The sequence below is a fragment of the Anomaloglossus baeobatrachus genome, chromosome 12 (genome assembly GCF_048569485.1).
Source record: "Anomaloglossus baeobatrachus isolate aAnoBae1 chromosome 12, aAnoBae1.hap1, whole genome shotgun sequence".
Lineage (NCBI taxonomy): Eukaryota > Metazoa > Chordata > Amphibia > Anura > Aromobatidae > Anomaloglossus > Anomaloglossus baeobatrachus.
This window is the reverse complement of record NC_134364.1, coordinates 99818121-99834508: the sequence shown is the minus strand read 5'-3', so window position 1 is coordinate 99834508 and position 16388 is coordinate 99818121. Positions and strand designations below refer to the sequence as shown.

The following is a 16388-nucleotide window of genomic DNA, read 5'->3' as shown; positions in this document are numbered from 1 at the left end:
AAATAAACTGTCTTCATTGTGCCTCTGAATACAATATACTCTATTAATGTGCCCTGTATACCTTTAGAAAAAAAAAGCATGCCAATATTTTTGTCCCTGGATAAAAAAAAAATCCGCCACAATCTGCTCGCTTAATAAAAATTGCCCTACACTGTGGTCCAAATTGTCCTATGGCAAAATACAATCCCTTATTAATCATATACTGGTCCGCAGCCACTATATATTTTTATATATATTATATATATATATATATATATATATATATATATATATATATATATATATATAAAACTCTAGGTGTAAAGTATTCAATACATTTTGAGACGTATGATAGGAAACAGCCGCGCACCTCTCACTTTCCATCGCTTTGAGCATTTCTTTTATATGTCTATATACAGATGAGATAAGACACTGCTGTATTTTCTGTTACTCACAAACCAAAACAGCTGCAGAGGAAAATGGAGAGGAACAATGGCTTTAGGTCTGCAGAGATCTCATGAGCGCTGCTCTGGAATTGTTACAAGAATTTACCAAGTGAGTCTACAGGAATCCACTCATTTCCACATGGACTTCATTTATTGGAAAACTAGAGCCTGATCGGTAATGTAGAGCAACCGTGTACAATGAGTACAGCAACTGACACCACCAGCAGAATGGTGAGTGCAGCTCTGGAGTATAATACAGGAGGTAACTCAGGATCAGTACAGGATAGGTAATGTAATGTATGTACACAGTGACTGCACCAGCAGAATAGTGAGTGCAGCTCTGGAGTATAATACAGGATGTAACTCAGGATCAGTACAGGATAGGTAATGTAATGTATGTACACAGTGACTGCACCAGCAGAATAGTGAGTGCAGCTCTGGAGTATAATAAGGAATGTAACTCAGGATCAGTAATGTAATGTATGTATACAGTGACTGCAGCAGCAGAATAGTGAGTGCAGCTCTGGAGTATAATGCAGGAGGTAACTCAGGATCAGTAATGTATGTACACAGTGACTGCACCAGCAGAATAGTGAGTGCAGCTCTGGAGTATAATACAGCATGTAACTCAGGATCAGTACAGGATAAGTAATGTAATGTATGTACACAGTGACTGCACCAGCAGAATAGTGAGTGCAGCTCTGGAGTATAATACAGGATGTAACTCAGGATCAGTACAGGATAAGTAATGTAATGTATGTACACAGTGACTGCACCAGCAGAATAGTGAGTGCAGCTCTGGAGTATAATACAGGATGTAACTCAGGATCAGTAATGTATGTACACAGTGACTGCACCAGCAGAATAGTGAGTGCAGCTCTGGAGTATAATACAGGATGTAACTCAGGATCAGTAATGTATGTACACAGTGACTGCACCAGCAGAATAGTGAGTGCAGCTCTGGAGTATAATACAGGAGGTAACTCAGGATCAGTAATGTAATGTATGTACACAGTGACTGCACCAGCAGAATGGGGAGTGCAGCTCTGGAGTATAATACAGGATGTAACTCAGGATCAGTAATGTAATGTATGTACACAGTTACTGCACTAGCAGAATAGTGAGTGCAGCTCTGGGGTATAATACAGGATGTAACTCAGGATCAGTAATGTAATGTATGTACACAGTGATTGCACCAGCAGAATAGTGAGTGCAGCTCTGGGGTATAATACAGGATGTAACTCAGGATCAGTAATGTAATGTATGTACACAGTGACTGCACTAGCAGAATAGTGAGTGCAGCTCTGGAGTATAATACAGGATGTAACTCAGGATCAGTAATGTAATGTATGTACACAGTGACTGCACCAGCAGAATAGCGAGTGCAGCTCTGGAGTATAATACAGGAGGTAATTCAGGATCAGTAATGTAATGTATGCACACAGTGACTGCACCAGCAGAATAGTGAGTGCAGCTCTGGAGTATAATACAGGATGTAACTCAGGATCAGTAATGTAATGTATGTACACAGTGACTGCACCAGCAGAATAGTGACTTCAGCTCTGGAGTATAATACAGGATATAACTCATGATCAGTACAGGATCAGTAATGTAATGTATGTACACAGTGACTGCACTAGCAGAATAGTGAGTGCAGCTCTGGAGTATAATACAGGATGTAACTCAGGATCAGTAATGTAATGTATGTACACAGTGACTGCACCAGCAGAATAGTGACTGCAGCTATGGAGTATGATAAATGATGAATAATAAAGTTCAAAGTTGGACAAATGTAGCGCCATGGACAAGCCAGGACGTCACGAGCACTACATCAACACACCCCATACTCCCGGTCAGGCACACCAAAGTCAGACAAAAACCCTTGTTGCCTTCCTCCAGGGGCTGATGTCCACACCAGGGGGTGGGCCAGGTTGTTGGCCCCGCCCACCGAGGAGTTCACAGTCCTGGAGGCGGGAAGAGTGGGGAGATGTGTTTTGAGTAGAGTTGAGAGAGGAGTGAAGTGGCAGTTAAGCAGACAGAAAGTGGTCCGGGTGTGTGGCCCGGACGGATCGGCAAGGTTGGCAGACGGTGGTGACCGTCTGCAGGAGTGGCCTATTGGAGCTAACCGTAAGGACCGTGGACGGACGGTGGCCCGGCGGTACCGGACCGGTACGCAAAGAGAAGCCAGCACCATCCGGCAGGGGCTTACGGACCCCGGCAAGGCTAGGAGTCGCTGTGAATTTGCCAAATCCGTTAGCGAAGGGAACCTCCTGGGTTTCCCAGCAGCCAAGTCCCGACAGAAGGCAACCGTCCAACCGAGAAAGGGAAACACAGTCACCGCCAAGGCTAAAGTTCCCAGGGCCAGAGCCTGTGGGCAAAAGGGGCTCCTTCAGCACCCATCCAAGCTGGGGAGCGGGTTACCGGTGGGAACCCATTGGAACCGTACACGTTACACAGGTGCAGGGAAAGGCAGTCACCATCAACCTGCTGGGAGGAGAAACACCGCAGCCGTCTGTGGGACCCGTTCATCCAGCCGTTTGTTTTACCGGAGACTCTGTGTACATCATTGGCTGAGTGAGTACCACCGTGCCATACGGCACAGCGCTGCCCCCGCGACCCTGCACCTCACCAGGCCCTTTAACCCGCCTGCCATCCATCCCTACTCCATCACCGGGCCCCGGGACAACCAACCCCCTACCCACGGAGGGGAGAACTAACATCCAGGCTGTTCCCTGTCATCGCTCCCGGGATCCCCCGTCCAGAGCAGCGGTGGTGTCACCAATCTCAGCACAACCATGGGTGGCGTCACAAACAATCTGAAATCCCCCACAATCAATCCCCACCCTTTTCACTCACGAGCGAGTGTGGCGCCCCTGAGGCTTCCGTCGCCACAGGTCATTGCACCCCATCCAGCGGTGTGATGCCCCATTCTGGGAGAGGAAGGGAGTGAACTCCGGTCCCCTGGTAAATCCATACTGCACCCATTGCTAGGAACACACTGGGACCAGGGAAAGTGGCAGAAAACCCTCCCATGCTGCATGCTGGGAGGGGTCGTAAGACCCATCCCTGCTCCTATAGGGTAGAACAGGGCAACTGGGGAGGTGGGAGGAGCCATCTGAGAGCAGTCAAAGAGAGGAAGGTCTAGTTTTAGTCAGTGAAGAGAGAGTGGGGAAGGAGGAGGAGGCCTGCTGGAGGCAGGCAAGGAGGAGAAGAGAAAGGAAAGAAAGCTCCAAGTCAGACAGGAGCTGAAAGGAAAGAAAGAGACGCTTCCTGGTGAAGATCCTGGGACTCAGAGGGTCCAGGTGACACCAAGCAGAGAACAGAAGGGGTCCCAGGGCCACGGGTAGCTGTAGAGCTGCGGTGGCCTGTTCCACAAGAACATCGGTGGAGGAATCAAGCTGCAACAGGGGACGGTCCCTAGAAACCGGAGGAGTGCAAAATCATCTCCAAACAGTAAAAACCGAGGCCCAGGGAATGTTGTAAACTCCCCGGGCCACAGCCCACAGCAGAGCTTCTAGAAAAGGGATAATCAGCCGACAGGTGACCCCCCAGCCTGGAGGCTGTAGTGGAGGCCAAGCCAGGTTCAACCTACCAAGGCAAGGCTAAGGAAGACAGCTGAAGGCAGAGACACTTAAGAGAAGGGTACCGGCTTTTACTCTCAGAATCACCCAGAAACGGCGGAGGTCCCTGACAGTGGTCCCAGCAGTCCAAGGGTCCCTGCAGGACTGTGACAAGAATTGTGAGTAAAGAACTTGAAACTGTACCCTTGAAGTTGCCTCTGTTATTACTCTGCATAGACACTCACAAGCACCAACTGTGCCCCGGGGCATTGCTCCACCTGTGGGGAGCAGTACCACCATTGCTGCTATATCATCACCCCGGAGGCCTCACACAGCAGCGGCGGCTTAATAGCCGCAGACCACAGGTGGCGTCACGAACACAAACTTTAATTCAAGCCACATATTCTACTGACACCCACCAGGGCCACGGAGCCGGGCCCAGCCACCACTGACTACCTCCGGACTAGTCCGGCCCGGCACCGGGTGTCCCACAGCCTTGGGGTGGGCGAGTCAACTTTGGCGTCACGAACAGGATTTCGTGCCCGGTCACACCGGGTACTGTGCGCCTGAAGAATCGTGAAATAGCCTGTGTTTTACTGTGAGAAACTGCCGCCATTGAAGCCACTGAGCGCGGGAAGAAGGGGGGCGTGTCAGAAGAAAGGGCGCGAAGAGAAGCCCCGCCCCCTTGTCCAAGAAAAGAGCGCGAAGCGGTGCCCGCCATGGAAGGCGGAAGAAGAAGATATGGCGACTAGAAAAGCTAGCCGGCTGGCAGAAAGAGTCTAAATGCCAGACCAGCAGAGAGAGAAAATGGCTCCTGTAAGCGGAGGCCAGGGGGAGCTTACCTGGATCAGGCCTGTGACCGCCGCTGAGCTGGAGGCTGAGGTCGGAAGGATGGCTGACGGGATGAAGAAGCAGAGCGGACGGGAGACAGCCGTGTGGGGGAAGGAGATGGTGCTGGCCATGAGGAGTCTGCAGAAGTCTGTGCAGCGAGGCCTGCGTGGGGGTGATGCCCACGTCCATCCAGAGTCCACACCAGCGATGCCGATCCTGCTGCAGAGCATCTCCGGCCTAGATCTGGGTGAATCCCATGCTGCCCCTGCCGGCGCGAGTGCCCCAACCCCCACTGCCATTCCCGCGGTCCCTGCAGAGACGCCCAGCACGGCAACGCCGATCCGGGCCGCAGCCACGCCAGGTGCGGCCCGCCAAGATTTTGCCGCCGGAGCGGCGCCCATCCACACCACAGCAGCGACACCAAGACCGGCCCGGCTTAATAGCCGCAGACCACAGGTGGCGTCACGAACACAAACTTTAATTCAAGCCACATATTCTACTGACACCCACCAGGGCCACGGAGCCGGGCCCAGCCACCACTGACTACCTCCGGACTAGTCCGGCCCGGCACCGGGTGTCCCACAGCCCTGGGGTGGGCGAGTCACGAGGAGCGCCGCTCGAGTCCCCGGGATCCAGCCCACCGCTCGAGCCACCACCGAGCAGCGGCAGCAGCAGCGGCCGGACCCGAGCAGTGGGAGAGCGCAGCATCCCCTCCTCTGCCCGCGACACATAACTGTAAAAAAAACCATGAACAATGGTAGTTCTGTATCTGGCCTCCTGAAGTGGTGCCATTGCGCCACCTGTGCAAGGCCATATTTGTGCTGTCTGCACCAGGTCATGGAAGCCAGAATAGACCTGAACATCACACATTGGTTTAGGAAATGGTTGTTTTTCTTTGCTTATTTATAGTTGTAAAATTATTATGGGGAAATACAATGTAAGACTTAATGTTCTCTGTATAGTGGCCGTGAAGTCTATGTGAGGCCTAAAGGGGCGTAAATAGGTGTAGAGCAGGGGTCTCCAACTTTAGGCCCGTGGACCCAATCCATGCCGCCACATTATTTTATGTGGCCCATGTGGTCAAGACACAGAAGGATCGGCATTGCACTTCCCCGTACGGAGCTGGTCCTTCTGTGTCCCGTGCCAGTGAGGTTCTTTTAAAGAACAGGGTGGATACTCAAAATCCAAGGTGTCACCTTCGACCTGTACTGGCGCTACCTCCTCTACTATGTACTGGATGTGTTTTATATTGACATAGCCAGAGCTTAGCAGAGGAGCAGAGCCAGCAAAAGGGATCTGGAGCCATCTTGGAATCTGAGCTGAGGCACCCAGTGTTTAGTAGAGGGGGCAGTGCCAACACAAGTAGCGTGTGCCATCTGTAAAATCAAGGGGATGCAGCCAGCGGGTACTTATAAAAAGGGGTGTAATAAGCACAGGGAGCAGATGCCATCTTTAATATTTGAATTACTTTACACCCAGGGATGTGTCTTTAGCCCTACAACCCAAGGACAGCAGCCTTAGCCTCACAATTCAGGTGCAGCGTCCTAATCTCTACTACCCAGGTAGGCTATGTGCGCACACTGCGTTTTTTTGACGCTGCGTTTTTGGCCGCTAAAAACGCACAAAAACGCACCTGCGTCGAAAAAACGCGGCAAAAAACGCACGCGTTTTGCCGCGATTTGGTGCGTTTTTTTGCTGCGTTTTTGCTCACTGCGTCCTTATGCGTTTTTTTATCAGTGAACAAAAAAAAAAGGTCTGATGTCATTTCCTTCTTCAATGTGTTCTTCATTCTCCACTAGTGTATGCAGAAGAGCAGACAGCTGCAGAACTACAAGGCTCAGCATACTCCATCCAATAGTGTATGCAGGAGAGCAAACAGCAGCTGCAGAACTACAAGGCTCAGCATGCTCCATCCAGGACTGTATGCTTGAGGGAGAGTCAGGGGGAGCAGACCTACAAGGCTCAGCATCCTCCATCCAATAGTGTATACAGGAGAGCAGACAGCAGCTGTCGAACTACAAGGCTCAGCATCCTCCTTCCAGGACTGTATGCAGGATTTCTTTGCCCCCCCAAACAAAAAAAATGACGTGGGCTTCGCCATATTTTTGTATGCTAGCCGGGTACAGCAGGCAGGTACGGGCTGCCCCCAACCCCCAGCTGCCTATTTGTACCCGGCTGGGAACCAAAAATATAGGGAAGCCCTTTTTTTTAAATTATTTCATGAATTTCATGAAATAATTTAAAAAAATTTTTAAAAAAATGACGTGAGCTTCGCCCAATTTTTGAGTCCAGCCGGGTACAACTAGGCAGCTGGGGATTGGAATCCACAGTGCAGGGTGCCCATGCTTTCTGGGCACCCCCGCTGTGAATTGCAGTCCCGCAGCCACCCCAGAAAATGGCGCTTTCATAGAAGCGCCATCTTCTGGCGCTGTATCCAACTCCTCCAGCTGCCCTGATGCCGGGTGGCTCGCCAGGTAATAATGGGGTTAGGGCTAGCTGTATAGCTGGCCCTAAGCCCGAAATTCATGGTGTCACGCCAATATTAGACATGGCCACCATGAATTTCTAGTAAAGATAAAAAAAAAACATAACACACAGAAAAATATTTTTATTAGAAATAAAACACAACACAATTAGTGACTCCATCTTTATTGAAATAAAGAACCCCCGTCCGCAGTAATCCTGGGTCAGGGTCCCGCGCCGTCCAATCCGGATCCAATATCATCTGATCGGTTTGCTGGAAGGCAAAGCGATCAGATGATGTGTCAGGATCAAGTGCCTGAATCACATCACACAGCAGCTGATTGTATAAAAGCCGATTATACAATCAGCTGATGCATCAGTAGAAAAAAAAAAAATAAGTGGTAATTTAAGTGGTGTCCATCTCTTGTCTCCCTTTATGGGTGAATCGGATGATGGTGGACCATCAACTTAAACCTGAAATGGTTTTAAAAAAAAAAATAAAAAAAAAAATCAGGTGATCAATCGCCAGGTCCTGCATCCATCGGAGGTTTCCCGGCCGTCTGCACACAGCCGGAGCGGCGATACCGTGAGAGGAGATGGGAGCGGGCATGGCACCGGGAGTCTGCAGACAGGTGAGTATAACTTTTTTTTTTTTTTCTACTGTTCACTTTTGTTTTCGCAGCCGCTTCCACCTCCCGCCCAGACATGGCGCCGCACGGCAGCATACATGCACAGGACGGGAGGTGGAAGCGGCGGTGACGGTACCGGGAGGATTCACGCTTCTGTATATACTGACAGAAGGAATCCTCTTCCTGTACACGTCACTTTACTACCCACCTCCTGCGTTTATAGCTGCGTTTTTGGTCTTAGAAACGCACCAAAACGCAGCTATTTGCGTTTCTCATTGCGTCTTTCAACATCCCATTGAACTCAATTGATGAAAAGCGCAGTGAAAAACGCGGGAATAATTGACATGCTGCGTTTTTGTGGCACCACAAAAACGCAGCTGAAAAAAAACAGATGTGTGCGGACAGCAAAAATGAAAACTCATAGACTTTGCTGGGGAAGCAAAGTCCTGCAGTTTTGAGGCCAAAAACGCACCCGAAAAACGCGCAAAAACGCCGCGAAAAATGCACTGTGCGCACATAGCCGTACAGTGCCTTTAGCCTTACACCCTAGAGACAGTGCCCTTAGCCCTACAGCCCAGAGACAGCACCTTTAGCCTTACTACTCAAGGACAGCACTATTTAGCCCTAATACACAATGACAGCTGTCTTAGCACTATTAGCTAAGAAAAGCACTCTTAGCCCTACTACCCAGCGACAGTGCCCTTAATTGCACTACAACCCAGGGACATTGCGCTTATCTCTACACCCCAGGAACAGCAGCCTTAGCCATACAACCCAGGGACAGTACCCTTAGGGGTACTTTGCACGCTACGACATCGCTACTGCGATATCGTCGGGGTCAAATTGAAAGTGAAACACATCCGGCGCCTGTAACGATGTTGCAACGTCTAAAGCCTAGATGCGCCGATAAACGATCGCAAAAGCGTTGAAAATCGGTGATCTGTGTAGCGTCGGTCATTTTCATAATGTCGCACCAAAAGGAGATACGATGTTGTTCCTCGTCGTTGTGTGTGAAGCCGCAGGAGCGAGGAACATCTCCTTACCTGCCTCTACCGGCTATGTGGAAGGAAGGAGGTGGGCGGGATGTTTACGTCCCGCTCATCTCCGCCCCTCCGCTTCTATTGGCCGCCTGCCGTGTGATGCCGCATGACCCGCCCCCTTAGGAAGGAGGCGGGCCAGAGCGACGTCGCAGGGCAGGTAAGTGCATGTGAAGCTGCCGTAGCGATAATGTTCGCTACGGCAGCTATCACAAGATATCGCATGTGCGACGGGGGCGGGTACTATCGCGCTCGGCATCGCTATAATCGGCTAGCAATGTCGCAGCGTGCAAAGTACCCCTTAGTTGCCCTACAATCCAGGAACAGCACCAGGGCAATTGGGATGAGCTGGGTAAAGTTCTAGGATTGTCACAACTAATGCATGCAACAATTCTGGGTGGTTGCAGGCCGCTATTTTTAGGCTGGGGTAGACCAAATAACCATCTGTCGGCTTTATTAGGGTGAACCGCAAGATTTTTTTTTTAAAAAAAGATTTATTAAAAAAAAGTCGCATGCGGTACCTCTTATTTTGATACCCAGTTAAGATAAGCACATGGCTGGTGGCTGCAGCCTGTAGCCGTATGCTTTATCAGTGCTGGGGGGACCATACGGTCTGACTGCAGCCAATCAGAGACACCATGACTGCCAGTAGGCGGAGGAAGCTGGTCATATGTACAGGGTATCTCCTGCATATAATTATATATCTATAGTGGCCCTGGAAGTAGTGTTACAGCTGCGCAAAGACTGGAAAGTATAATGCACCTGCCTTTCCCTATTTTTTTTCCCTTTTATTTTTTTAAATTAATTACTCAAGTTGCCAAATCTGGATCGGTACCCGGAGTTTCCTGACAACTCCGCGCACGAAGTCGGTGCACGGGGACTTGTGAACACGCACGGATCTGGACTTTTACAGTCCGAGTCCGTACATCACTAGTAAGTGCTAATTTTTATGGACTTTACCAATGGGCAGCAGCTCACAGGATCCTCCTGGGCGTGTCTTTAGTAATTATTATGTGAGTCACGCCTCTTATATAAAGATAATAAATATTCGAGCAAAATAAAAACACATCTCTGGAACCATATGGCAGATTTAAAAAATCAATAAATGGAATCATCAGGGGAGCAAACGGAAATAAAACAAGAATAAACTGAAATGATCTCAAATTATTTTTTGAGCTTTTTGAACACTTTTTTTTTTAATTTTCTGTTGAAGGAAATGATGTATGTAGAGGAAATGGAAGGGAGAAGTGGGGGAGGTAAGAGTTTTCACACCTTTAATTTACTTTCTATATATTTAGCATCAGCATGATTTACAACTCTTTTAGATTATTATTTTCCACCACTTTCTGCGAAGATGAGATGTCTGCGAGTTCTCTGTACAGCCTTTATCACCATTCTGTATATTCGACACAGTAAGTAATCTTTACTTATGTATGGTACACGTATGTAGGTTTCTAACTAGAACTAACTTTTTGGTGTTTTGACATAGCAAGGGCTAGTATTATGACTGTACGAAGTTTTATGATATTGGGTTTTCCATTGGGACAGAGGTGCTTGGTGGCCTTTTTCATGACTTCTTCCTTAGTGGCCTTTATCGTGATGAGGTGCTTGATGGTCTTTATCATGATGAGTTGCTTGGTGGCCTTTATCGTGATGAGGTGCTTGGTGACCTTTATCGTGATGAGATGCTTGGTGGCTTTATCATGATGAGGTGCTTGGTGGCCTTTATCGTGATGAGGTGCTTGGTGACCTTTATCGTGATGAGATGCTTGGTGGCTTTATCATGATGAGGTGCTTGGTGGCATTTATCGTGATGAGGTGCTTGGTGGCCTTTATCATGATGAGTTGCTTGATGGTCTTTATCGTGATCAGCTTCTTGGTGGTCTTTATCGTGATGAGGTGCTTGATGGTCTTTATCATGATGAGGTGTTTGGTGGTCTTTATCGTGATGAGGTGCTTGATGGTCTTTATCGTGATGAGGTGCTTGGTGGCTTTTATTGTGATGAGGTGCTTGGTGGCCTTTATCGTGATGAGGTGCTTGGTGGCCTTTATTGTGATGAGGTGCTTGGTGGCCTTTATCGTGAGGAGCCCTTCTTCACTCTTTCTCTTAGCTTGGCAAATCCTGAGACATGAGACGCTATCTAATAAGTTTTGAAATTAAAACATGCTTTTGTGCTACTCTGTCTCAACCCATTAGTCACTAACTGATCTTGAAAATGTCTTGTTCGCAGCACTATGCCGTGATGTCTGCTCTGGCTTAGTTAAAATTTCTGCAACCGAAGGAGAAAATATAACTTTAACAATAAATGAGACAGAAGTGAAGGAAATCTCTTGGATATTGGGTGGATTTCATATCGTCACCACCAAACCGGGTAAAGAATGCAATGTTAAGAATCGCAAGTTGATTGAACGGTTGCAAGGTACAGACCAAGGATCCTTGAAGATAAATGATGTACATAAGGAGGACCAAGGAGAATATTCTGCAACTGTGATCAAGGAGAAGAATATTTTTTGTCTCCAGCACTTTGATGTCAAAGTATACTGTAAGTTAAAAAGCAAAAAAAGACAAAGAGCTGGAGGGAGGGTGAGGTGGCTGAAAGGATGTGGGTTCACCGGCAGCTTCACCGGTGTCTGTTCTGTCCTTAGGAGACCCACATGTCGGGCTGGGAATTCCAATCTGTGCATAATTTGTGTTTTATGTACAGGTGAATTTGGCCTTATGCTGTAATTTGGGAGGATAGGGGGCTACAATCTACTTTGGAATGGAAGGGAGAAGGAAGGAGTTTTGAATGTATGTACGTAAAGACGTGCAGTAAAGGAAGGAAGAGTAGAGAAGGAGAAAGGAAAGAATGAGTGGAGGAAGTAAGGAATGGTAGAGAGGAAGGTGGGAAGGAAGAAGGGAAGTAAGGGTGGATGGTTAGAGAAAAGGGAAATGCGAAGGAGGGAGGGAAGTAAAGAAGGAAGAGTAGAGAGGGTGAAAGGAAGTAAGGTTAGGGGGTAAGGAAGGGTAGAGGGGGAGAAATAAAGTAAAGGTATTGAGGTTAAAAGCAATAAAGGATAATTAGGGAGAAGGAAAGATGGATAGTAGTAAAGTTAGTAAGAAAGGAAGTGTAGAGAGGGAGATGGGAAAGAACGGTAGAGCGGGAGAAAGGAATTAGAGAAGAAGGGTAGAGAAAGAGATGGGAAGGAAAAGGGGAGAGAGGGAAAAAGGAAGGGAGGAGGGAACTAAGTTTAGTAAGGAAGGAAGGATTGAGAGGGAGAAAGGAAAGAATGTGGGAAGTAAGGAAGGAGAAAGGAAAGAAGTAAGAGTAGAGAGGGAGAACGAAAGGAAAGGTATTGAGGTAAAAAGGAATAAAGGGTAATAAGGGAGCAGTAAGGTCAGTAAGGGGAGAGCGGGAGATTGCAAGGAAGGGTAGAGGGAGAAAGTAATGAGGGAAGTAAGGAAGGAAGAGCAGAGAAAGACATGGGAAGGAATGAGGGAAGAATGGAATGAAGGGGGAGAGGGAAAAAGGAAAGAATGAGGGAAGAAAGAAAGGAAAAGGGAAAGGAAGAGTAGAGAGGGAGAAAGAAAGGAAAGGTATTGAGGTAAAAAGGAATACTGAGTAATAAGGGAGAAGGAAGGAAGGATAGAAGGAAGGTTAGTAAGGAAGGTAGTGTAGAGAGGGAGATTGGAAGGAAGGGTAGGGAGGAAGAAAGGAATGAGGGAAGTAAGGAAGGAAGGGTAGAGAAAAACATGGGACGGAAGGAGGGAAGTATGGAAGGAAGGGGATAGAGAAGGAAAGGAAGCACAGAGGGAAGTAAGGTTAGTAAGGAAGGAAGGCTATAGAGGGAGAAAGTAAAGAATGAGGGAAGGAAAAAGTGAAGTAAAGAACAAAAAGTAGAGAGGGAGAATGGAAGTAAGGATAGGCAGTAAGAGAGGAAGAAAGAAAGGAAAGGTAGTGAGGTAAAAAGGAATAAAGGGTAATCAGGGACAAAGGAATGGAGGATAGAAGTTTACTAAGGAAGGAAAGTTAGAGAGGGAGAAGGGAAGGAAGGAGAAAAGTAAGTAGGAAAGATAGGGAAAAGTGAGGAGGGAAGTAAGTTTAATAAGGAATGAATAGTAGTGAGGTAGAGAAGATGACAGTGCTATGAGGAATGAAGGAGAAAATGTAGGGAAAAGAAAATACTGATAAATAGGAAATAAATAAGTACTTCTGATTCGGTGAACCTTTTATCTTTTGCAGCAAAATTATTGAACATGGACATAGAAATTAAAACTGTTAGTGCAAGTGAGTCCTGTGCTGTGACCTGCAGTGTGAACTACTCAGATGTGACAATCTTCTGGAGCAATACAAGCGAAGTTATCAAAAATCCTACCCTGAAGTTGAACGATATTCAGCCAAATATCACCTACACCTGTGTTGCTGAGAACCCTGCAAACAAAATATCCAGATCAATCGAGCCATGGATTTTATGTCAGAAAGGTAATTATATTATGCCCTTCATTGGGATTTTGGAGCATACCATGCTTGTTTCATTCAATGGGGCGAATTCATCTTTACCCAAAGATCTTGGAAGCTCTCGAGTTTAAGAGCTTCCAATATCTTTGGGTAAAGATAGCAAGTACGATTTAAACAAACCAAGAAAGGGAAGGAGACGGAACCAAAATTCACGTCCAGTAGACCATAAGAAACATCTAAAGGTTCACAAGAAGAGGCTTTCAGAGATGCTCTTCAAGTTAAAGGTTGTCTTGCCATGTTTACTTGCCTTATCAGATTTGAAGGCTAGATTTTTAATAAACTCCTGATGTTTAGTTGCAGAAAGGGCCAATATCCTGGCTAATCGGGCAGAATCACATTCCATCTGGATTTTCATAGTTGTGATGATTATGGGAGGTCATAAAGTGGTGCTTTGTGAATGAGAAAAAAAGATTCAAAACTCAGGTAAGAAATCAATTTAGACTTTTTATAAACCTGAAGTGTGATGTGCGAGTCCTCTCCAGTAGACATAAGTTGACCTTGCATCAGATCTTTGTCATATCATGATGTGTTACGTTTTATTATCCTTTGAGGTTTCCCCACCTCAAATCATAAAAATGTATGGGTCAGGAAGGGCTTAAAACCCCTCATCCACACCTTATCTCTACAATGTTCATGCCACCACAACTCCCTGTCTTCTGCTGGCTCCCTAAGGCACCAGCTCCGACTCTGATCTTCTCTTTGCCATATTATGACATATATCCCCTGTAAGGTCACGTTACCCCCCAGATATGGTGTGGATCAAGGCCTAGTTGGTGCAAGAAGTGGCGGCAAGGAGTGGAGACTGGAGATAATGTTCGTTGCGGGAAGAAGGGAGCTGTGGTGGCATGGAGACTTGATGGGTAAGGTGAATGTGATGTATTTTTTTATCCCCTTCCCAGGCCACATGAATTCAGCAAAATGATGGCAGAAGGGCCTCCCTTTTTCTCTATTTGACCGAACTGAATCCCCCAAACTTTGTATTCTATAGTGTCCACTAATTTTCACAAAGTCTAAACAAATTAGATAGATTTATTCATCCGGTAATTGAACAATATAACCTATTCATAGACTGAATTCGGGATAAACAGTCATAATTGTCCCCTCTCAGTTCTTGTTATCTCCTGGCTATGGACCGCTTAATCCAAAGAGATATTTAGGGTAGAAAATCATACATGTCCAAAAGTAGAAGAGGGCTGGTAATTTTTTGGAAGTATGAGTTTTGTGTTCTACCTTACTTTTGGCTATCCAAGTGAAGGCCAGAAGATGGAAAATGTTCTAGCACATAGTGGACATTCAGATGGGTGGTCTTGAGAGGACAGTATTCCCGATGATGTTCCTATGCCCTCATAGATGTTTATGAGAGATTAAGAGTATGGAGAATATTTCTATAAAATCTCTTTTAAATTCATACACAGCTTTGGTTTTTGGACAAATGAACTTATTTGAGAACCTTCGACAAAGTGTCCGCCTCAATAGTATGTATTTTTGTACCCATGGGCCTTACTACCCTAGGTTGATACAGGAGCCCATAGTGGTTATTTCATTTTTCTGCCATATTTTTCCAAGGATTTTTTCTTTCTATTTTTCTTAGTCTAGGTTTGCTGGTGAGGTGGATTGGCAGAGGTGTATTCTTCATAAAAGCCGACAGATTCATATTATTGTAGTAAAGAGCAACACGTTGATTGATGGAGAAACCATAATGAATAGAAGGACATTTTATGAAATTAATGATTAGTTATATTTTCTCTTCCACTTCAGGACCTCACGGACCCTGCGTCTACTCTTGGCTTCTAGCTTTGCTATATAGAAGATATTACCTTGAAGAACCTACGTTAAGGGAGCCTAAGGCAATGCTAATACCTGATTCATAATGTCAAATAAAGGCTTTTATTTTTATAATGGTTGTTGCCTTGGTTATTTTGTTCATCTAATGACTAAGAATATCCACGGCCAATTAATTCCCTGTTGACTACTCATCAGAATATTACATATTGATCATCTGTAAATCAGCAAAACAGTAACATTTGTGGATTACCATGTGGCTGGGCAATATAATCTGACTATATCAAGATTTTTAAACTTCGAGTGGTATTCTGTCACAGGTGTCAGACAGTCATGTGGTTTCTGGCAATAGAAGGTCACAGTGTTTGGCTGTCATATGTAGTATCGTTGCTGAAGCTTGCTGAACTTCTGCCTAGGTGTCATCTGTGGATAAGTAGTTCATGCTTTTTTTTGCAGAAGTCTGGTGGATACACAGCTGATAGTCCTACTGAATAGACTGTTAGCTGCTTTTTTCTTGCCATAATACAAATTCTAAGTTTGCTTATGAATGCATAAATTGTTAGGATATTATTCAAACAATGCTTTATTTGAGAGACCTTACAGTGAGTAAAATAAGTAAAGGACAATTTTGAAAGTTTTCCCACCTACAAAGAAGGGAGTGGTCTGTAATTTTAATCATAGGTACACTTAAACTGAGACAAACCGGACCAAATCCCAAAAACAGAATCCAGAAAACCAACTCCTTAGTTTCCCTGGTGGTTTGTTTTGGGTCATTGTGACCCAGTCACAACCCATCTTCAGTGTTCTTAATGAGGGAAGGAGGTTGTTGTCAAAATCTCGTGAAACATGACCCCATCCATCCTTCCTTCAATACGCTGCAATCTCCTGTCCCCTTAGCAGAAAAGCAACCCCAAAGTTTGTATGATGTTTTTACCCCCATTCTTCATGGTTGGGACTTTGTTCTTGAGGTTGTTTCGTCCTTCTTCCGCCGCTGCACAGTCTGTTACCTCTGGGGCTGATGATGGTGGAAGCCTGGATGGTAGGCCCTCCGCAAGTAGGGCTGGGTCCCAGGGAGTGAATGTAGAGGTCCGTCGCAGAAAGAAGGGAGACCACACGATGGGGATGCAGTGCAACTTCTGTTTACTCACAGTGACGCTGAGCT

General features: G+C 46.4%; 1 protein-coding gene across 1 annotated transcript; it reads left to right on the top strand.

Moving 5' to 3' along the window:
* Positions 1-471: 471 nt before the first annotated feature.
* LOC142257608 (CD48 antigen-like) lies at positions 472-15321 on the top strand. The gene is made up of 7 exons (XM_075329746.1): positions 472-534; positions 10159-10201; positions 10271-10357; positions 11177-11488; positions 13169-13408; positions 13739-13867; positions 15203-15321. The coding sequence occupies exons 1-6, from the start codon at positions 472-474 to the stop codon at positions 13843-13845; spliced, it is 852 nt and encodes a 283-aa protein (XP_075185861.1). The 3' UTR covers positions 13846-13867; positions 15203-15321.
* The last annotated feature ends 1067 nt before the right edge of the window (positions 15322-16388 follow it).